At 40.9% G+C, this 20,523-nt stretch overlaps 1 protein-coding gene across 3 annotated transcripts in view; it reads left to right on the top strand.

The window, feature by feature from the left end:
• The first annotated feature begins 17,016 nt into the window (after positions 1-17,016).
• The window catches only part of LOC147897789 (uncharacterized), a 160,285-nt gene continuing 156,778 nt past the window's right edge, over positions 17,017-20,523 (top strand). For 2 of the 3 annotated variants that reach the window (XM_087380506.1, XM_087380507.1), the window contains exons 1-2: positions 17,017-17,201; positions 17,317-17,530. In XM_087380506.1, coding sequence (XP_087236632.1) covers positions 17,493-17,530 — 38 coding nt within the window. In that variant the 5' untranslated portion in view covers positions 17,017-17,201; positions 17,317-17,492. Of the gene's footprint in view, positions 17,202-17,316; positions 17,531-20,523 lie in introns of those variants that run through there. The other variant, XM_087380508.1, reaches the window with a different exon arrangement.

Raw genomic sequence — 20,523 nt, 5'->3', positions numbered from 1 at the left:
TCCATGTACATCATCAGGCACTGTTGTACTTGGTAAACAAGGTGCAACCAATGGCACGATAAATACTCCTTTTGTAAGAATTTTATTACATGATAGTGCATACATGACATATCACCCGCAAGGAAACGGAAAGGCAAAGGGTAGCAACAAGACCATGAAGCGGATCTTGAAAATGACTGTATCACAAAATCGAAGGATTGGGATACGAAGCTTGATTCAGTGATGTGGGCATACAGAATGGCATTTAAAGTAACTACAGGCATGACTTCGTTTCGGTTGGTATACAGTCTAGAGGCAGTTGTCCTGATGGATTTTATCGTAGCAAGTTTGTGGATTCCCACGAAAAAAATGACCCCCATAAGAATCCGTGCAGTTTCAGCAAGAGCAGTTACTTTGCCTAGAGGAGGACCGGATTCAGAGTCAATATATATTCAAGTCATTCAAAAACAGGCTAAGGCATGGATGAACCAGAACATTAAGTTCAAGTTGTTTAGAGTGGGAGATCTAGTATTGGTGTATAACTCTAGATTGGGACAATTCCCAGGCAAGCTTAAATTAAGGTATGAGGACCCACACCGCATTGTGGAGGACCTCAAACATGGGACTTTTTGGATCGCGGGTCTACATGGCAATAAGTTCCCAACACCAGTTAATAGATTCCGTATGATCCCATTTTTAGGGGTACGAGAACCAATGGCTCAGTCGAAGGACCCAAAAGCAAAAATCCTGGTTGGGGCAATATCCAGGTATAATACGAAAGAGGCGACGGCCCGTATTCGTTGGCGTGACACTTTACACATGTGGGTCAAATTGAAGGGATGATTTAAATATCACATGATTGATTCCATGTATCAGTTTACCATTATCTCAATCCTTCAAATCGGTGGGAACATGTGCACAATTGACTTTACTGATTTAAAACACAACATGTGAGGCATCCTATGAATAAACAAACCACTGCCTACAGCAAACACTACAAGTGCTACTTCACAAGCTCAGGCAGACTCAAATTCTTAGACGCAATGGAAAAGTATAGGAAAGAGAAAGGTGTCTTTTGGACCATCTAGAACACTGCATTCTAAAGCCCAAAGGTTGGAAGACGTCGAGGAGCAAGTGGTGGAGCGGGAAAATTAAGTAAGTCAGTATGCTATCATTGAGTCATCTCCATTTGTGAATTTCAAATTTTATCTAGATGATGATGTCTCCAAAAGGGGAATCGCAACATCAAAATGTACAAATTAAGGAGAAGACTGAGAATTCGCAAAGCTTATTGGTTGCCAAATGAAAGGAATCAACAAGGATGGGGCTGCAATGGACCTCACAGAGAACGCGTTACTCGTGTGGCCCGTTAAACAAGTGGTGAGCTCTTTTATCATGTCCTTCTTCCTTTGCATCAACTTAGAGTGGGCTTTGTTGGATTTTCCTGAACCCATTCTACCAATTTCTGTGAATAAAGACTTGATGATATAGCCCAGCCCGATGATGAGGACATGCCTCCAACGGTGGGTGCAACTTCTACAAGAGGAAGACTGCGTGGTCCCAGGAGTGCTAATTCAACACAAGGGGGAGGTAGATGAAGAAGGACAATTCGGCTCGATCCCTCGGACGTGCAAACTCTTATCGATGCATCATCGATGGGAGGCCTGTCCTCGGAACTCCGTGGAGCCTTGGCGATGACATCTAATAGGGCTACCGCCGACGCTTCTAAGTGGGATTCCAAAGGAAAGAGGAAACTTGTGATGCAAGAGAGTTCAATTGAAGAAGAGGAGGAGGAGGAAAATGAGGATAGTTCCTCCAGCGAGCATAGCGAAAGTGTGAGCACACCCTCTTCTCAGGGGCGACGCGGCAAAGGCAAAGGTCGATGTGCACCAAAGGGACTAGCCAGAGAGGAGTCTGAGGACGATGACAAGGAGGGTGTCCTTGGAGAGACGACATTGAGCGCATTCTGCGACAAGACAATCGTATGGGAGTGCATCGAGGACTAGCTACAATCATTCACTGTGAGTAGTTCGATCTTTTGAAGGTCGATAATCTCAAGGCACGGAGTGAGAATGAATGTTTGGGCTAAATAAAAAAATCTCCTTTGTAGGTGGAAAAAAATATCCTCTGCCCTCGATCCCCTTGTGTCGATTGCTCCCAACGCCCACTATCCGCCAAATCACATCTCGCACCCAAGAGATGCAGCAAACATTCTTCTCAAGTGGGTACTTGCCGGGTTTGGGTGTCTCCATCATGTACACCGCCACAACAAAGATGCAAAAGGGAGTGGAATGCACATTGGCTACGAAAGCACGAAGAATTTGAGGAAGAAATGAGGAACACAGATTGGGCATTCTTGTCAAATTCCTTATTTTATATTTGGAATGGGAACCATCGCCACACAGGGTGGATGACTGAGATAAGAACATGCTAGTATTGTAGTTCATTGATTTGGGTGATTCAACATTAGTAACCACGTTTCATTTGTTTTCAACTCATGAATTCTTTTTTCTTTTGAGTGCCAACCTTTCCTAATGACGAGCACCGGCATATACACATCTAATGCCATTTAGTGGAGGTGCCCTCGGAAGATAGAGTTGTTGTCTATGTTATCAAGGACAAACAAATGCGTTCGATGATTCCTGATAAACACACTGTCTTTAGATGCCTCGCCCTCACTGAAGGATCATTTAATATGTTGCTTTCGACTCCAGGCTAGCACAGAAGGGGATTGTCACCACCATGGACCTTGTTTACGAGGCTAGAGTGTTGGGTGCTATATCAAATGCGGTAATCCACTGAAGATTATCAACTGAGCAGAAATAGTGGCTAGGCGCCCACACGAAGAAGGCAGCTACAAAGGTACAGTCATCGCACAGGTGATGTGGAAGGTAAGGATCAATAATGGGACACTTTTTCCTTTCCTTCTCTAGTTTTCGTAATATGTTTGATGACAAGGCAATGAATGCATGTGCAAGACACGTATAATAAACACTTGCATCTAGTCATGCACAGGCGCAGTGAGTTGTCGGATGCTGACTTTTGAAAGAAATGGAGCGAAGCGTACTACAGTGTGAACAACAAGCTCTTGAAGCATACGCATCGACTCTTGAAGTTGGCTGACCTTGCACTCGGGGTAAGATGGTACAATTAAGTAAATTGTGGGGATTAACATGTGGAATGGCAACGATTAGATGACAATCTTATCTATAAAGTGATTGTTTATTGAAACCACTTTCGGTTTGTAGGACTGTCACCACTCTGGATTGGGGGATGAAGCCCCCAGGGGCGATCAACGAGGAGAGGCTGTATAGCCTCGCAATGTCAGGGTTGACCGAGGACAATAAAGTAAGGTCTATGGAAGCCCTGGCAAGTGGAAATGCATGTCATGATGGGCATTCCTGAGCGTATGCTTCAGCGCACCCTAAACCCACGATGAATATGCTGCTTTGCGTTTGAATCGTGTTGTCATTGCTCAATTGACGAACACTTGCTTTGGGCGCTTTTTTGCAGATGGAAGTGTGGTTTTCAAGACTTCGCTTTGGGCGCTTTTCTGCAGATGGAAGTGTGGTTTTCTCCACTCAAGTCTCTTGCCCTATCTACATCGATCGGCAAACCATGCCGGGACAGTTGAGGATTTTGTGTCCAAAAGCCCCTTGCATGTGCCGCCCATGGAAGAATAAACAGAATTGTAATGCTGCTTTGAAATGTCAGTAAAATTATTATTGTTTGAGACTCAAAGTACTAAGTTTTTGGTTTAAAAAGCAAGTAGCATGGACTTACGTCAAGTGCTTGCACGTGATTTCTTTGTCTACATTCGTGAAAGAGAGAGAGAGAGAGAGAGGGAGAGAGAGAGAGGGAGGGGGAGAGGGAGAGGGAGAGGGGGAGAGGGGGGGGGGAGAGAGAGAGAGAGAGAGAGAGAGAGAGAGAGAGAGAGAGAGAGAGAGAGGTCATAGAGAGAGGGGTTATGCACACACACACACACAAAGAGAGAGAGAGAGAGACAGAGATAGAGATAGAGACAGAGAGAGAGAGAGAGAGGTTATGCACACACACACATAGGTCATAGAGAGAGGGGTTATGCACACACACACAAACACAGAGGTGTCACAAGTGGTAGGTGGAATAAAATGTGGTGGTTGCCAAAAAAAACTCGCTCGAAAAAGTCACTTCTTGCCCATCCCCTGTTGTTCATATTTGTTTGGTAAATTTAGTATCCTGTACATTGCCATCTTTTCTCTCAAGTATGTCTTGCTTTGGCCATTTTATGTGATGATCCAATGCTTTCAAGATTGTTCTTGAGATGTGAAGCACATGTAAATGTTTTCCTTGTGCACTTTCACGTGCTCTAAAACTTGATATTATGTTTTCAAGCACATTCAAACTCTTTCTCCATGTCACTTGTTGTGCTACCAATAGCCACATGTGTTTTCGTTTGCTTTCTTCATGTTCCCTCATAGATCTCCACTTGCTATAAAGATTTTTCATGCTTTCAAGCTTACTTCTATGCTCTTAAGCATATTTAAAGGCTTTATTTGTGTTCTTTAATTCTTCTTCTTATGCTTTTCAATATCTTGATATGCTTTCAAGCTCTAGATGTACTTTAATTTCTCATGTGCGTATATGTGCTTTCTATTATGCTTTCAATCATTTCTTATGTGCTCATATGTTCTTTTAAATATTTATTATATGCTTCTATGTGCTTGTTGAACTTCTCAAGTACTTTTATAAGCTTTTTATTTGGGCTTTCAAACATTCCTCATGTGTTTCCATGTGCTTTCTTGTTCTGCCAAATCCTCATGTGCTTGTATTTGCTTTGTATTGTGCTTTCAAAATTACTCATATGCTTACATGTGCTTTCTATCATGCTTTCAAGCAATCCCTATGCAACTTATGTGTTCTTTCTATTATGCTTTGAAGCAGTCCTTATGCAATTTATGTCTACTTTCTATTGTGCCTTCAAATAGTCTTCTATGCTGATTTGTGCTTTCAAACATTTCTTTTTTGCTTTCATAATTTCTATGTGCTTGTATGCCCTTTTAAAAAATCCTCATGTGCTCATATGGGTTTTTGTTGTGCTTTCAAACAGCCTTCTATGCTTACATGTGCTTTCAAAAAGTTTTCATGTGCTTTTATGTACCTTTTGTTGTGCTTTCAAATAATTGCCAATGCTGAAATGTGTGCTTTCAAACATTTCTCATGTGATTTTAGAATTCCTCATCTGCTATATATGCTTTTTATCATGCTTTCAAAATGTCTTCATGTGCTTATATGTGTTTTCTGGTGTGCTTTCAAATAGTCTTCTATGCTTATTTATGCTTTCTTTTGTGCTATCAAAAGTCTGCATGTGCTTATATGTTCTTTCTATTGTGCTTTCAAGCACTCTTGTGTGCTTATGTGTGCTTTCCAAATTCCTCCCTTCATTATGTGTGCTTTCTATTATGCTTTCAAGCACTCCTCATGTGCTTATATATGCTTTGTGTTCTACTTTTGAATAGTCTTTTATGCTTATATATGCTTACCATTGTGATTTCCAAAAGTTTTGATGTGCTTGTATGTGCTTTCAGACAATCTTTTATGCTTGTATGTGCTCTTCATTATCCTTTCAAAAAGTTCTCTTGTGCTTATATGTGCTTTCCATTATACTTTCAAAAAGTTTTCATGTGCTTATATGTGCTTCTATTGTGCTTGTATGTGCTTTCTATTGTGCCTTCAAGCATTTCTCATGTGCTTTTAGAATTCTTCAGCCAATGTTATGTGCTTTTTATTGTGCTTTGGAGCGGTCCTTATGTGCTTTGAAGTAGCCCTCATGTGCTTTCATAATCCCTCATGTGCTTTTATGTGCTATGTGCTTTTAGCACTATTCATGTGTTTTCATAGCTTGGTCATGTTCTTTCAACTATGTGCATATTCTTCAAAGCATCCCTCATGTGCTTTTATGTGCTATGTCCTTTTAGCACTATTCATGTGTTTTCATAGCTTGGTCATGTTCTTTCAACTATGTGCATATTCTTCAAAGCATCTTCATTTGATTTCTTTAATAGTCATGCATACTTTAAGCTGCAGACTTTGTTGTTCTTAAACTTCAAATCAATGCATACTAATTTCATTATAGGGGAATAACAAAGAGAAAACAAATGATCACCAGTAAGCCTAGTGTGACTAGATGAGCATATGAACTATGGAGGCTGAAAGCACACTGAATAAGACATGAGAGGGAGATAGCAAATCTATATCTCTCGCAATGTGTGCTCAACAATACATGATAGGCCTCTTATATAGAGAGTGTACTTTAAATAGTCAACACTTGTGGGATCCTCTGGTCCACATCTCTCCTTGTGGATATCCTTGATCCACATCTTCACATCATGTAGTCCACATCCTAGGGTGGCTACTTTGATTCTTTCCTATACCATACCTTAGCCTCTAACTATGTGCTCATGGCACCACAACTCTCAATAGGGAATGTAGTTTTGAGTAGTTCAAACCATATTTTGTGTGGAAGCTAAAGGATAAGAATACTTATAACTGCATTCAACACATACAAATGATATACTTGAAAAATGATGTCTTAGGTCTCCGACATTTAGGAGTGTTTACAAATATTTTGAATGATGCAATAGTATCCATCATTGACTTTACTAAAAATTACTCCTTCAAAGAGCAAAATGAGATCCGAGCAATGCAGTAGCACACAAAACAATGTACTATCTTGGTACAAATCATCTATTGCTGCTGCAAACAAGATATTTAACTCATTGATAAAGGAGATGCACTTCTACTTTTGATGATAAGAATTATGATACACTCTTTGTGCACATTGTTTTACCTGATAAAGGAGGTGCACTTCTACATTTTTTATGATAAGAATCATGATACACTCTTTGTGCAACATTATTTTCTACTCATTTTCTAAGTCATTAAAAATGGTTAGAAGACAAGGCTTTTAGTTTAAAAGACATTGGGTCACATAGGTGTACATGCAAATTCAAGTCTACTAGGCCATTTTACTTTCTTGGAAAGTTCTATGCCCTAACAAAGTCAAAGATGACATGAAACATTTTTTGGACATGGAAAAGGTGAGCATGATGATGCAAGTGTAGTCATCAAAAGAACACACACTCAAGAATAGCTCAAGCAAAATGGTATTATGTTAAAGAAGGCCTTGTTTTATACACTTACCAATGCTACAAGCACTACCTTTAACAAGGAGAATGAAATCATAGTCCAAAGACTCTATTGGGATATAGAATTAGTGATATAAATAGTTCCAAACATACAGTTGTGCACAATTGCCTAGCTCTCAATCACTTCGCAGCATATGTGGCTATAGTAAGAATGCTCCAACCTAAATCAAAACAAGGAAATCAACTTGCTTTTGTGATGCTTGTACATGTGATGCATTCCGAACATGTATCAATAAGGACTATGTGATGAAATGAATTAGATACTATCGAATCTAGTAGAGGATGATGAATCCATAGCTAAGTCATAGGTGATGAGCCCATTTTTTGGGGCCATGAAGACTTCCTTTATCATTTTTTGAGTGAAGGTGACAACTTCGCTATTCTTGCACCGCTTGATAATGATGGATGTGTAGACTTAACATTTTGAAATGCTGTGAGATAAGGGAAATCACCACACAAGAGGTACACAAGAGGATAAGATTTTGAGATCCCCCCATCAAGGGGTTTTGAAGGTTGAGAAAAGGGATTGTGAAGGCGTTTCAAAGGATTTTGTGTCGATAGAAGTCAGGATTATAAGTTAATGAACCTATGTTTGTTATCATTGGAGAGGAAAGACCAACTGGGATGGGAAAGGGGAAGGCACCATTGAGAACAAGTATGTCCTCATGAGCCTTAGAATGAGAGATAGTAACTCATTGTGGGATTAATTGTCATTAAGTTGTATGGCTACAAGATTAGAGGAAGATCTTTTGAGTCTAGACAAAGCACCATCATCCTCATTTTTAGAGAACTTAAGGAGCTATATCCAATCATTAAGCCAACTCTTTTGAGTTTGGACAAAGCACCATCATCCTCATTTTTAAAGAACTTAAGGACCTTTATCCAATCATTGAGGGAAGATATTAAGTAGGAGAGGGGAACTTGAATTTAGGGCCCAAGATCATAGGATCTAATGAAAGAAAGAACTCAAGATTGTGGAAACAGCTAAGTACCACTTGAGAGGCTGAAGAGGATGTAGGAACTAGGTTGTTCAAGGGTTTTTCTTAAGTGCAAAGTCCCATGAACCTTTTTATGAAAAAGAAAACATAAGGGTAGATCTGAGAAAAAGTTCATAAAAAGTGAGTCAAAAAGCACCGGGATTTGATAACTTTAGGGTACTATGTGCAACCAACAAAAATTACAAGGGAACACATGTGTGTAGAAAAGATATTGAAGGCCCCTTTTGCATAGTTAAATGACAAGAATTGAAGGGAAAAGTTATACTTGATGATATTTTAGTGAAAACCATGAATGTTTTTTATGAGACCTTCAAAAGCAACCAACTTTGACAAACCTTTTATTGAAGTGGGATGTCTAAGTACCTGCCACCATCCAAAAATAAAAACATGGGTGAGAATATGTTTTAGCTTAATTGGGAAGATAGGTGTCATAGACATTCCCCTTGTTATTGGGGTCCCAATAAAAATTAATTAAGCCATATGCTTAAAGATGGCTAAAGTGAAATTTAGTGAAAATGTAAAGTATATAAATTAAGAGATAAAAGTTTGCAAGTAGATTCTATATACATATTGATTCCCACAAAGTATAGAAGTAGGAGAAGGAAACTTGGGAGAATGAAGGGGAGAAAGGAAGAGAGGAGGAAGAAGGAAGGAGTAGAATGAAGGAAGGGGGAGTAGAATGAAGGGAGTAGGAGGATGGAAGGAGGAAGGTGTTGATTGCTCATCCAATATCCTATACACTAATATGTTAAACTCAATATGTGACCACATAGGCCCAAGATGGTTGTAAAAGAATGATGAAAGAGAGTGGTGTAAAAAGATTGGCCCTCCCTTCAAAAGGTGGCATGTATAAAAGATCAAATGGTTGACTTTGGTCTTCACTGTTGGTTGCACGTAGTGGAATACAAGCTCTCCTCCTCCTCTTTGGAGTTGTCTCTTGTTCCCTCATAGTGCCTTTCATGTTCTCTTCTCCTCTTCTTCTCCTCCTCCTCTCCCTTCCCCACTTCCCTCCCCTCTCCTTCTTCTTCTCTATATGGATTCATGATCGCAACAAGCTGGGAGTCACTAGAGTGACACTAGTGGATGGCATTTGCATGCATTGCTCTCAACCCAGAGTAGCTTAGAGGATTACTCCATCAACATTCCTACAAGATCCCCCCACGACACGTGAGTCACCGTCGGAGATGTGGATATAGTAAGAGCAAAGGAGTCTGGTAGCTCAACGCAAGTCTAGGAAGGAATCTAGGAGCCCAATGCAAGTTTAAGTGCTGTGAATGATGGAGTTCAACGTAGAAGAGAACAAATGACAACCCAACAAAGAAGCAATGCAAAGGAGTGATGCGAAAGACCAAAGAAGATCACAAATGACATGAGAATCTATGCAGAGAGACACCCTAACATTGCACAAAGATACCGAGGCTTTTGAGTGCTAGAGTACTCTAGCTCTAGATATAATCAGATGACAGATGCAAGTAATGGAGGGTATAAGGTTCAAATAGGTAAAATGCGAACGACGACATAGGAGATGGTTTTGGGCGACAAATAGTAGATGGGATCTTATGAAGGGAAGGTAGATAATTGAGTTGAAGCATTAGAGAAGGAGAAAGCTTAATAGCTAGAAGGAAGGTTGATGGAGCACTGAACATCAGCAAAAGGCAAAAGATGGAGAATGGAGCAATATAGAAATCAAAAAGTGATAGGGTGGTGGAATGTCAAAGTAGGAGAAAGAAAAAAGTATTAGAGGTTAAGATTGAAAGCCAAAATGAAGCTTTTATGAGAAGGTTCATACGAATAATGAGAGGAAATTTTAGTGAAAAGGATGGGGAGAGTAGTAGCCACAAGAGGAGAGGGAGAAATGAGGTGGGGGGGTAAAGATAAAGAGAGGGGGGGGAGGGGTTGTGAGTAAGGGAATAGAGGTAAAGGGGAAATTTTCCAAAAGAAATACGAGGCAATCATGGGAAAAAAAAGGGGGCAGAACGTTCGAGGTTATGAGGGGACTTGAGTGTCCATGGAACTCGTAGAAGCTGGTGAGTAAAGGGGCACCGTAGTTGAGGTACGAGGAGGTCTATGGTCTGCGTAGGTATTGGGTACGAGGGTCCACGAGCAATTGTCGATACATCAGTCTGAGCAACTGGCAGCTGAGTAGCGAGCATAGTGTAGAGAGGGGCATTAGATGCTCTAGAAGCATGGGTGTTGCATAGCGTTAGAGCCTAGAGGGGTTAGCAATGGTGGCTACGGTAGTGGTAGCCAATAAATGACAAGAAGTTGATTATGAGGCTATGGGAGGGGAGCTCTAGGCACGAAACGCAACACGAGAAGGAGAAACCTAGTAGGATGAGAAGTGGATGGGAGAGAATGGTTGAAGGGGAGGCCTATAAATTATAAAGGGAGTTTGGTAGTCGGGGAAGAGAGGGGGTCAGGGTTTTGCGAATTTAAAGCAGGGACTTAAGCGGAAGTTGGAGAGATGGGGAAGTGAGATAGTCTGATATGGGGGGTTTGTTTGGTTTAAATAAACGATGTAGTTAGGGAGAGACTAAGGTATTTGAATATTTAAGGACAAGGTTGGGAAAATAAATTTAGGTAAAGTTAGGATTTAATTTAGGAATAGTGTAGGATTTAATTTAGGAAAAGTTTAGGAAAACAAAGAAATTAGTGAATTTTTTAATTTTAAGGAGATAATGAAGAAAATCAGAAAAGCAAAGGAGAATTAGTCAAGAAGTTTCCTAACAATTTTAAGAAGAGAGCAAGGAGAAATACAAGGAAAACTTAACAAGATTTGGAAAATTTAGAAAAGAAAAAGTAATAATGGAAAAATAATGAAGGAAATTAAAAAATAGAAAAACAAAATTAGGTGGAAAAAAAAAGGAAAAAGTAAAAAATTAAGAAGAAAGAAAATTAGGAAGAATTAGAAAGGAAAAAGCAAAAAGGAGACCAAAGGAAATAGAGGAAAAATTTGGAAAAAAGGAAAAGATAAAGGAAAAAATAAATTAATTAAGGAAAAATATAAAAAGTTAAGGAAAAAAGGAAATTAAGAAGTAATAAATCGAACAAGAAAATAAAGGGAAAAGGAAAATAAGTAAAATAAGTGAAGTAAAAGAAAATAAGCGAAAAAGTAAATAAGTAAAATACGGGGGGCTTGAGGAAAAAGGGAAGAAATAATTAAAGAAGAAAAAAAGGGGGGTACTTTAAAGGAAATCGAGTGAGAAGGGATAAAAACGGACAAAGTTATAGTAAAAATAGAAAAATTAGGAAAAAATTGGGAGTGTTGGAGAGAGAAAAGAAGGAAATCAGGGAATAGGGAAATATTTAGGAAAAAGTAATAGGAAAATTTTAAGAAAATTAGAGAAAATTTTTGGAAAACTTAGAAAAAAAGGGAGGGAGGGAGGACAAAGTGGGAAAATTTTAGGAAAATTAAGGGTAACTAAGGAGGAATGGGGAAATTTGTTTTCAAAAGATTAAAAGATAATTTGTATGGTCAAAAAAGGAAAAAAGAGAATAGTATGTGTGTGTGAAGTTAGGAACACGAGGGTAAACAAGGAAAAAGTAGTTAAACATGGAAATTAGGAGAAAGAGAGGGGAGAGAATGGTAGAGAGAGAGTGAGGGAACAATTCTAGAGAGAGAGAGAGAGAGAGAGAGAGAGAGAGAGAGAGGTAGTTTAAACGGGTTTTTGAAGGATTATAAAGGGAAGAAAAATAATTAGTATGGTCAAAAGGAAAAAGGAATAGTAAGTGTGTGTGTGTGTGTGTGCATTTCAAGACAAACATTATCCAAGATAGTACGTGACAATATAATTTTTACACAGAGGGATTGAAAATATATTCAATTTACTAATTTATAAATACCGAATGATATTGAAGGAGCTCCACTCACCTCCATCCATCCACAACAAGGACAAGTTAGAACAAGAATCCTTACTTGTGGGACTGTAAGCTTCAAAGCACAACTCCACTTGTTATCGATGTCACAACATCATAAGCCATTTATAATGGTAAATCACATCGACCTTGGATGGTGGTGGCATCTTGTGGCACCTCAACATTTGATTCCCAAGTATTCAGATGCTCCATGTGTATGGTGTAGGTAGTTTACTCTCTCTAAACTACCAATTTTCAAAATCCCTATGTAAGGGATCATAAGAGACTTCACATCATATTTTATAGAGTAACCTCTCCCAAGTGAATTGGCTAACTTGCCAATATATTGAAAAGACAATTATGATCATCACAATATGGGATTATGTTCCTACATGGAAATCGTAGTTGTCTTTCCTAACATGCCTCTTTTGCTAAGGTAGTTGTTTCCTTAACTTTATATACAACAAAGTCAACAAGACAAAGACTTGTCCAAGTCATCATACTTCATATCATACACATATACCATCTGATATTAAAACCATGATGGTACAAGTTTCCTCTATCCCTGGTGTTCCATAGTCTATCCTTTAAGGGGTGGTAAAGAGAATTCATACCAATAATATGTCACATGATGATGTTTCCTTAGAAAGTGTTTTAATAAAGAAAATCGCACCTTTTGTGAAGCTGATCTAAACTCTTTGAATCTGCTCGTCTTTGCTTAGTATGCAAAGTCCTTCATCCTGTGCTCATAGTAATGAGTATGCACGTATTGATAATTGCCCATCCATGTAATGACGTTGTAAACTTGTGAGCTGTCCTTCACGATGTACATCATAGTCAAGACGAGTTACTGATGACTCATTGGGTAAATAGCTATTTTTGTCTCGTAGTTAGTTAAAACAAGTGCTTCCTTTTACTAGCCAAATTATCAAGAAAATCTAGGTGTAAGGCCATACCTTCCAACTATCCTGTCACTATTCGTATAACCATCTATTATGCCAGCCAACAGCTTACAGAAGTGGAAACGAAGTATGAAGAGATGGAGTGTTTAGCATCAATAGGTGACGACCCAGTAGTGTACAAAGGTTCCATGGTTCAGTAGCTTGCAACCAGGTTCACTTAGTCTTCCATCTGTGCAAGCTACACAAAGGATGATCGTGATGGCACTAATTATGCAAATTGTGTTTCTAGGACATAAGCGACTTTTAGAGAGCTATTTATAGCTTCAAAATACAATGAAATATCAATCTTTGATTACCTCTTATGGAAACTTGTTGTGTTGACCAGCACGCATACTGTTTATCTTCTTATGATAATATGTGGTAGGTCGTGTGCCAACTCTCGCTTAATCACATGTAGTCCATTAGGTTGAATGCTAAATGAGCACCTTGCTTTGGTTGGAGGGATCATCGCTCTATCAACGAGTAACCTCCGTAGACAGAAGAGCTACTTATATCCATAAGGTGCAAGGAAAAATGAGCCTTGTGTTTTATAGTCATGCAAAATGTGAACGCTTGTGTTTTGGCACCTGAGCGAACGGAAAACATAGAGAGTTTCATATGTATTTAAGGTATGGAATACAAAAGACCATATCAGACCAAAGGTTCTCGTTACCTATTGCGGTTTCTTGGTGCGACGACCAGCACGCATGCAGCTTCGTTCGTCTGACAACTCTTTTTGTCCATGTGTATCCCACTAGACTGATAGCCATCACGTAAACCTAGAGTTGGGCGCGAAAATCTTCTATCTTGTTAGTCGCGTGAGCTGGCAACAACTCTCAATGCTTCGTAGTAGATGCGACGTTCTCTTCTAAGATATCACGTAGAAGCCAATAGTTGAAAAGAAAAAACACAGACGGCCTTACTATGATACAATAAGTCTCTTACCCGCATGTAGCGAGCAATTCCAGCGGAAGAACAATTGTTTGCAAATCTTGAAAGTAGCAGTTTGCAAGGTAGTCGTAGCTAATTGGAGGTTGATCGGTAGCCGATCCTCGTCTTTCACGCCTTCGCTCATGCGCATTACTAGCTCGTGAAGCGAAGTTAATGGCAGCAGAAATAGTGCACTATCCCACGAAGAAGGAGCAAAGGATGAGATCGAGCAGTGGTTACAACCTTTATCCCTGGAGGAAGAAGCTGTAGTTTGAGTCGCCATGGTGCATAGGAGAGGCTTAAACAGCAGGCCGACCTAGTCAGTTAGTCTTCATACGTCGCTATGCATCTAGGTGAGCATGTCCCTTATAGTACGCTTTATAAATTTCATGCATTTTTCCATGGACATGAATCAAAGGTACCTCAGAGTCCATTGTGAGGATGGTGGCTAAACGTGATGGCGTTGATGGGGGATCTATAAAGTAAATGTGTCTCAATTATTCACGGGCAGCCAGAGGCACTGGCACGTAGACAGTGAGTAGAACTAATGAGAGTACGCATAGCGGGGGAAAGAAGAACGCGGACGTCGAAAAGAACTATACAACCAACAGTAAGGCCGCTTTGGAATTTGCAAAGAGGGGAGAGTGTACAGTAAAGGTTTGGACGGAAGTCAGAAGAGAGCCGAGTGGACGAGAAAGCACAGATCGCCAGAGAACATACGAGGCTATGGGTGAGGAATTCGTGCATGAAATGAGACGTGAGGTGGGATCGACAGACGAGCACTGGAGTAAGATGGGAAAGACAAGCAACCGAGGCAATGCAAGCGAATGGAGGAGTAGACTGAGAAAGATTGTTTGGAGGTGGGAGGGAATAGTAGGAGGCGAGCCTTTAAATAAGCAAGGGAGTCGGGTAGTTGGGGAAGAGAGGGGGTGAGGGTTGTGGGGAGTTGGAGAAGAGTGTTTGACGGGAATTGGAGAGATGAGGGAGTGAGGGTGTGGGTTAGTTAGGTTTAGAAAGGGTGTAGTTAGGGAGAGACATGTAAAAATGGTGAGAGAGAGAGAGAGAGAGAGAGAGTAGAAAAATAAAAATGGAGAAAAAATATGGGGTAGAGAGAAAAAAAGGGGGGGGAAGAGAGTGAAGAGGGGGAAATTTATTTTTTGGGAAAAGAAGGGGCGAAATAAACTTTTAAAAATAAGGGGAAAAAGAGGGAAAACATTGGAAAAGTAGGAGAAAAAATAGAGGAATATTAAGGGTAATTAGGAAGAAAAAGGGAGTGTTAGAGAGGGAAGAAAGGGGGAAGGGAAGGGAAAGTAGAAGAAAAAAGGAAAAAGTAGAAAAAATAGAAAATTTTGGAAATAAGAGAGAAAAAATTAGGGGGATATCTGCAGAGCTCCAACACTATCTATCATCATCCACTTGCAGTAGCAAAGCTAAGGTGAAAACTAACACTTTCTATTATCATTCACTTGCATCCAATCAAATGTGACAGAATCTGATTGTGATAAAATATAAATAAATGTATATTTTAAAATAAAAAGTACATGAATACATAAAAGTTAAAAATAACATAATAAATAATAATAATATATTATTTTAATATGTATATACTAGAAATGATATCTTATAAATGAAATAACTCACATTTAATAAAAGTTAAATAAAAACTCTATTTTATAAATATAGGGAACGCAAGGTAAAGCTTTTTAACTTTATTATCTTGCCTCGGAAGGGCAAGAGAACAGTGAGGGATTTTAGAAATCATGGAGTAGCTCGCTTAGTTTGGCAGAGGAGATAGCTCAGGGGTTTCAGCGATTCCAACAAAAGAATCGAATTGTGCTGTCATTACCCATGCAAAAAGTAGAATACCGCATGTAAGGCCTAAAGATGTAAATGAGTGATAGTTTAACATGCACAACTTTGCCAATGTAATGTGAAAATGATTTGGTCATGGCATGCTATTTTTGGATGTTTCTTTTGAGGATAGGATTGAGTAATCCTCTCCTCTTAAGGAACTCTCTACTTTTCAAAATAGAGAAGGATTGTTTGCCTATCCAAGAATCAAATAATTAGCTAAGGATATGCCAGCATGGAGATGGTGGGAAGAGTGTGGAGCGTCCATGCCTCATCTACAAGCCTTGGCCATGAAGGTATTGTCACATATTCCATCATTAACTAGCTAATATCTACACAAGTCTAGAGGTGAAGGTTTTTAGGAAGGCCTCATATATTGTAGTGGAACAACATGTAGCATAAAGCTCATGTTATTAAGTGTATTAATTTGGAGATCAATGTTTCTTACTAGCATTCTTTTGAAGAGAGTGCACACGGTTGTCAAGTTGGAAGGACATGCCCATAAGTGTTTTAAAATGAGTGAAGTTGAGAGAATCTTTGAGTCACGTGGAGATGATACTCAAATCACTTCCATAAGGAGAGAATCTTAGTCAAATGTGGATTATACTCTAATCATTTGCATAAGGAGGTGAGATAGGTGTTTTAGGCAGGATTCACACATGTTTGGACAAGGGGAGGGTGAATTGAATGGTGTTGGTAGAAAGTAATTGGATGAAATTCGTATTTATTTTAGTTTGGCTTGGGTAGGTTGCCCAGCGTGTGGACAACTCAAAAAGTGAAGTTTGAGTGCCCCATCTTATGTTGATCCAATCAACTGGGTAGAAATTTGACATTTCTTTTTGTTGGTGTCTGAGCATGTGTAAAATACATTAATGCTCGAACACCATTTCTCAGCTGAAGAGTTCGGACATTTGTGAATTGGGTAAAATTTGAATTTTTTATAAAAACACACCCACCCCACACTCACCCACTCATGGTCCTATCGGTTGGCACAACTGCCTTGCACGGGGTTAGTGGTCATCAGTTGACACATGCACTTGAAAGATCACAAAGCTAGGACACCAGGCACACCCACCCCACACTCACCAAGGGGCATAACTGCCTTGAACATGGTGAGTGGTGAGCTCACACAGATCACAGACATGCACCTGAAAGATCACTCGAAGAGTGACTTGAGGATTGGAAGCCCAAGGCCCAAACGAGTAGGAGGAGGCTAAACGTGTAAGATATAAAAGGTTCAAACAAACAAAACAGTAGAGAAAAGGAGGCCAGATAAAAATTTGCAATTCTTTTTGTTTTTTTGGAAAGAATGTTTTGTACACTGTATACACCCACAAACGATCGTCTGCGTTTTACGCAGTTTGAGCTCCCTGCCTGCTTCGTTGTGAGCTTGCAGCAAGCTCCATGATTTCTGCATCCTTTCGCACAATCATAACCTTGCACCAACGATTTTGATCCCGGTATGCTCGGATCCGTTCTTTCTTCTTTGCCTTTCCTTTTCAGTCATCCCTGCTTTCGCGAAGAAATGCAATCCTCCTTGATTTTTTTTTCCCCCTTTTCCGAACGTTCTCGCAGAGAAGCGATTTCCCCCGAGACTTGCAATTGTGGCTTCCGGGCATTCGTCACTTTTCCCCGCCTGTCAGACAGTTGTTTAGCTTTCAACCTCCCTTCTTTCCGTGAAATTCGCTAATTTCACAGCCGGCACTGCATCGTGCATACAACCTGCCTTGCGAAAGTGGATCCTATAAAACATGGAGCAGCTTGTCAACTTTGTCATTCGTCCTCCGAGGTTTGTAAACTGTTTTCTTTGGTAGAAAAAGGTATTGAGAGAGAGAGAGAGAGAGAGAGAGAGAGAGAGAGAGAGATTAAAACCCGAAAAGCTTTATCATAGCTACGACAAACTGTCAAAGAAGGACCTTTCATATATGACAAAAAAAACCCGATACCAAATATGAATGGCAATGCCAGTTCCCTACAAGGCTCTGGTGCTTTGGAAAATGGTCATTCTACTCCTGCAGGCAAGACGTGTAATAAGACGACGACATGCTGAACGCTCTAGCCTCCACCGAGTAATAATGTCCTCAGTCATATATGTCTACACATACGGCTTGCATTTCTGAAGTTTTGGTTGCTACAGCACAGGAACTCGGACAATTGCCCGTGTTGAAAAGTGCTAGTGTGGATTACTGATTTAAATATTTGCAATTTACAACAAAAATATTTTTTCATGAGCTGTGGATGCAAAAGGAGAACGTTTTATGCCAGGCCAAAAAGTTTGCTATGCTCTTTCAATCGGTCTCATTCACCTATTTGTTGGGTTTTTATTCGAAGGAATGGCCTAATGCGCATGTGGGAAACTTAAAAAACTTAAAAAACTTAAAAAACTTCATACGTTATAACTAGACGTTAGAACTTAGCATCCCATTGATTTGTGAGAAGTGCAGCGGAAATGAACGGAAGAGAGAGAGAGATAGCACACCTCACACACACACACACACACACACACACTTTTTTTTTTTTTGGGGTGAAACCAGTAACTATATTATTAACATGAAATCAATGTACATGACATTAGACTCCAAAAGAGAGCCTAATGGAAGAACTCAAAAACAGTCAGAAAACACTTCAAGGCTAGTAGCATCCAAGTCCCTCGCAGCATAACTATCATATAAAGATTGCTTGAGGGACATTCTGAAGAAAGCATATGCCTGAGGAAACTGTTGTCCCATCCTAAAATGCAATCTCTGTGTCCAAATAGTCCATAGTACCAAAAAACGAGCCCAGTGAAAGAAAAGGAGGAATGGAGACATCTGAGATGAGACGCATCCAAACATCCAGAAGAGTTTCCCGGAACTACACACACACACACACACACACACACATTGAGAAGGAGAGAAAGGAGAGAGAGAGCCACAAGAGAACTGCAAGTGATCTGTGGAGAAAACCCCGTTACAACTGGGGGAAAACCTCAGAAACAACAGGCTGCTCGAGAGCTCGAAACACACAGCTCAACAACCAAGTGGAAGGGAGGAGGATGTGAACACACGCCACAACCAGAGTAGACTTGGGGTTGATAGCAAGGCAAAGGCAGGATCCACCTCAGCTTCAGCCTTAGTCTCTGCTTCTACTTTAGCCCCCGCTTCAGCTTCAGTTTCAGTTCCAGTTTCAGCCCCTGCTACATCTTCATCTTCAACTTCAGCCTTAGACTCAGCTACAACCTCTACATCCCCAGCCACGGTTACTGTCAGTGCCATACCCATGACAGACAATGACATACCCATCACATCGGTCTTCTCCCTTTCCTCTGGGATAGGGAGGTTGTCCTCATCTGCCGTTACAGCTCTCGCACCGATTATGACATCTACTTTGGAGGTGTCATACACTGCTCGGCATTACGTCTCGACCTTTCTCTCCCCTCTCCCTCTTAGTCAGCCTACGCTCCCACGTCCCGTTGGGATTGCCTCATCCATGCCACTGTCATCTCCGTACCTCACCCAACTCACCCAGTCACTGCCCAGCTTCTGGACTCATCCCCATACTTTTATGTCACAACCATTCCAGTGTCAGCTAGGATACGGACGGGCTGACACACCAGAGGCCTGGGAGACCTTGCTCATGGAGGTACACAGTATTTGTGAGCGCGAGATGGAGCTGACATGCTTGGCACAAGAGTAGGTCCGCTTCAACCAGGAGCAGAGCCGCGTCATACAGGAACAAGCTCGCGCCATTCGGGAGCAGGCTGGTCTCATTTAGGGACTCAGATAGGACATCTCGCAGCTCTGACAGGTCACATCCATACACACAGTCCTTGGGAGTACCCCGGTTGTTGAGGCACAGATTGTGAGCATGCAATCTGTAATTGAGGAGACTTCCAAATGGGTTCATGTGGCCAAACAGGAACTTGCAAGGGTAGCCGTTCTGGCTACTCTCATGGAGCAGCAACAGAGAGCCAGCAAGGCTCTCAACATCAGAGTCTGTGGAATCCCTCGCACTGAGGCTACACCGATGGCAGATGCGACTGCATTCATGGCCACTACTCTGGGTGTGGCTGAGCACAGGATCGAGAGGCCATGGTGGGTGGGGAGAGACCCCAACCGAGAGCAATCCCTAATCATACAGTTCCATGACGCTCAGGCACGACTTTCAGCTTTATGGCACAGGTCAATCCTATGAGATCAGCTAGCGATCTCCATTGATGAGGACCTCACCCCCCTATCGGCTGAGGAGAGGCGCTCTTTGTTGCAGCAGCGGGATCCGGCTCGGAAGGAGGGAAACTTGGCAGTGGTATGAGAGGGACGACTTCTTACAGGCCCCTACAGGGCACCAACCCCCTCCCCTACATAGGGAAGCGGGGTCTATGAGACTCAGATATCTGAGACCCTATTCTACACCATTTGGAACTATATTGGTACCTTATGGTCAGAACCAAGGAACTTATCGGAATCCTATACAGGTCACGACATAGTCTTTTACACAGAGACACATCAGAGTCCAGAGCGCCCACTACTAGTAGTGAGCGGGTACACATGGGAGTCTGCCTACAGAGATGAGACGAGGGATATAGGGGGAGTTCGAGGGTTAGGTGGAGTAGCAGTTATAGATCCACACTTCTGGGGACCATTTTAGTAGAGTAGAAAGATGCACACTCCAGGTTTCTTTGGATTTGGATCCGACACTTGGACAGCCGGGATCTGTTTGTTGCAGTATGCTACTTCCGCCCTGAGACCTCCCACTTTGCTAGAGACACTCGAGATGAGGATGAGACATCTCCATTTGCAGCTC

Source organism: Dipteris shenzhenensis, chromosome 10 (genome assembly GCF_047967505.1).
Source record: "Dipteris shenzhenensis isolate YYH24624 ecotype China chromosome 10, Dip_SZ_1.0, whole genome shotgun sequence".
Lineage (NCBI taxonomy): Eukaryota > Viridiplantae > Streptophyta > Polypodiopsida > Gleicheniales > Dipteridaceae > Dipteris > Dipteris shenzhenensis.
This window is presented reverse-complemented; position numbering and strand designations above follow the sequence as displayed.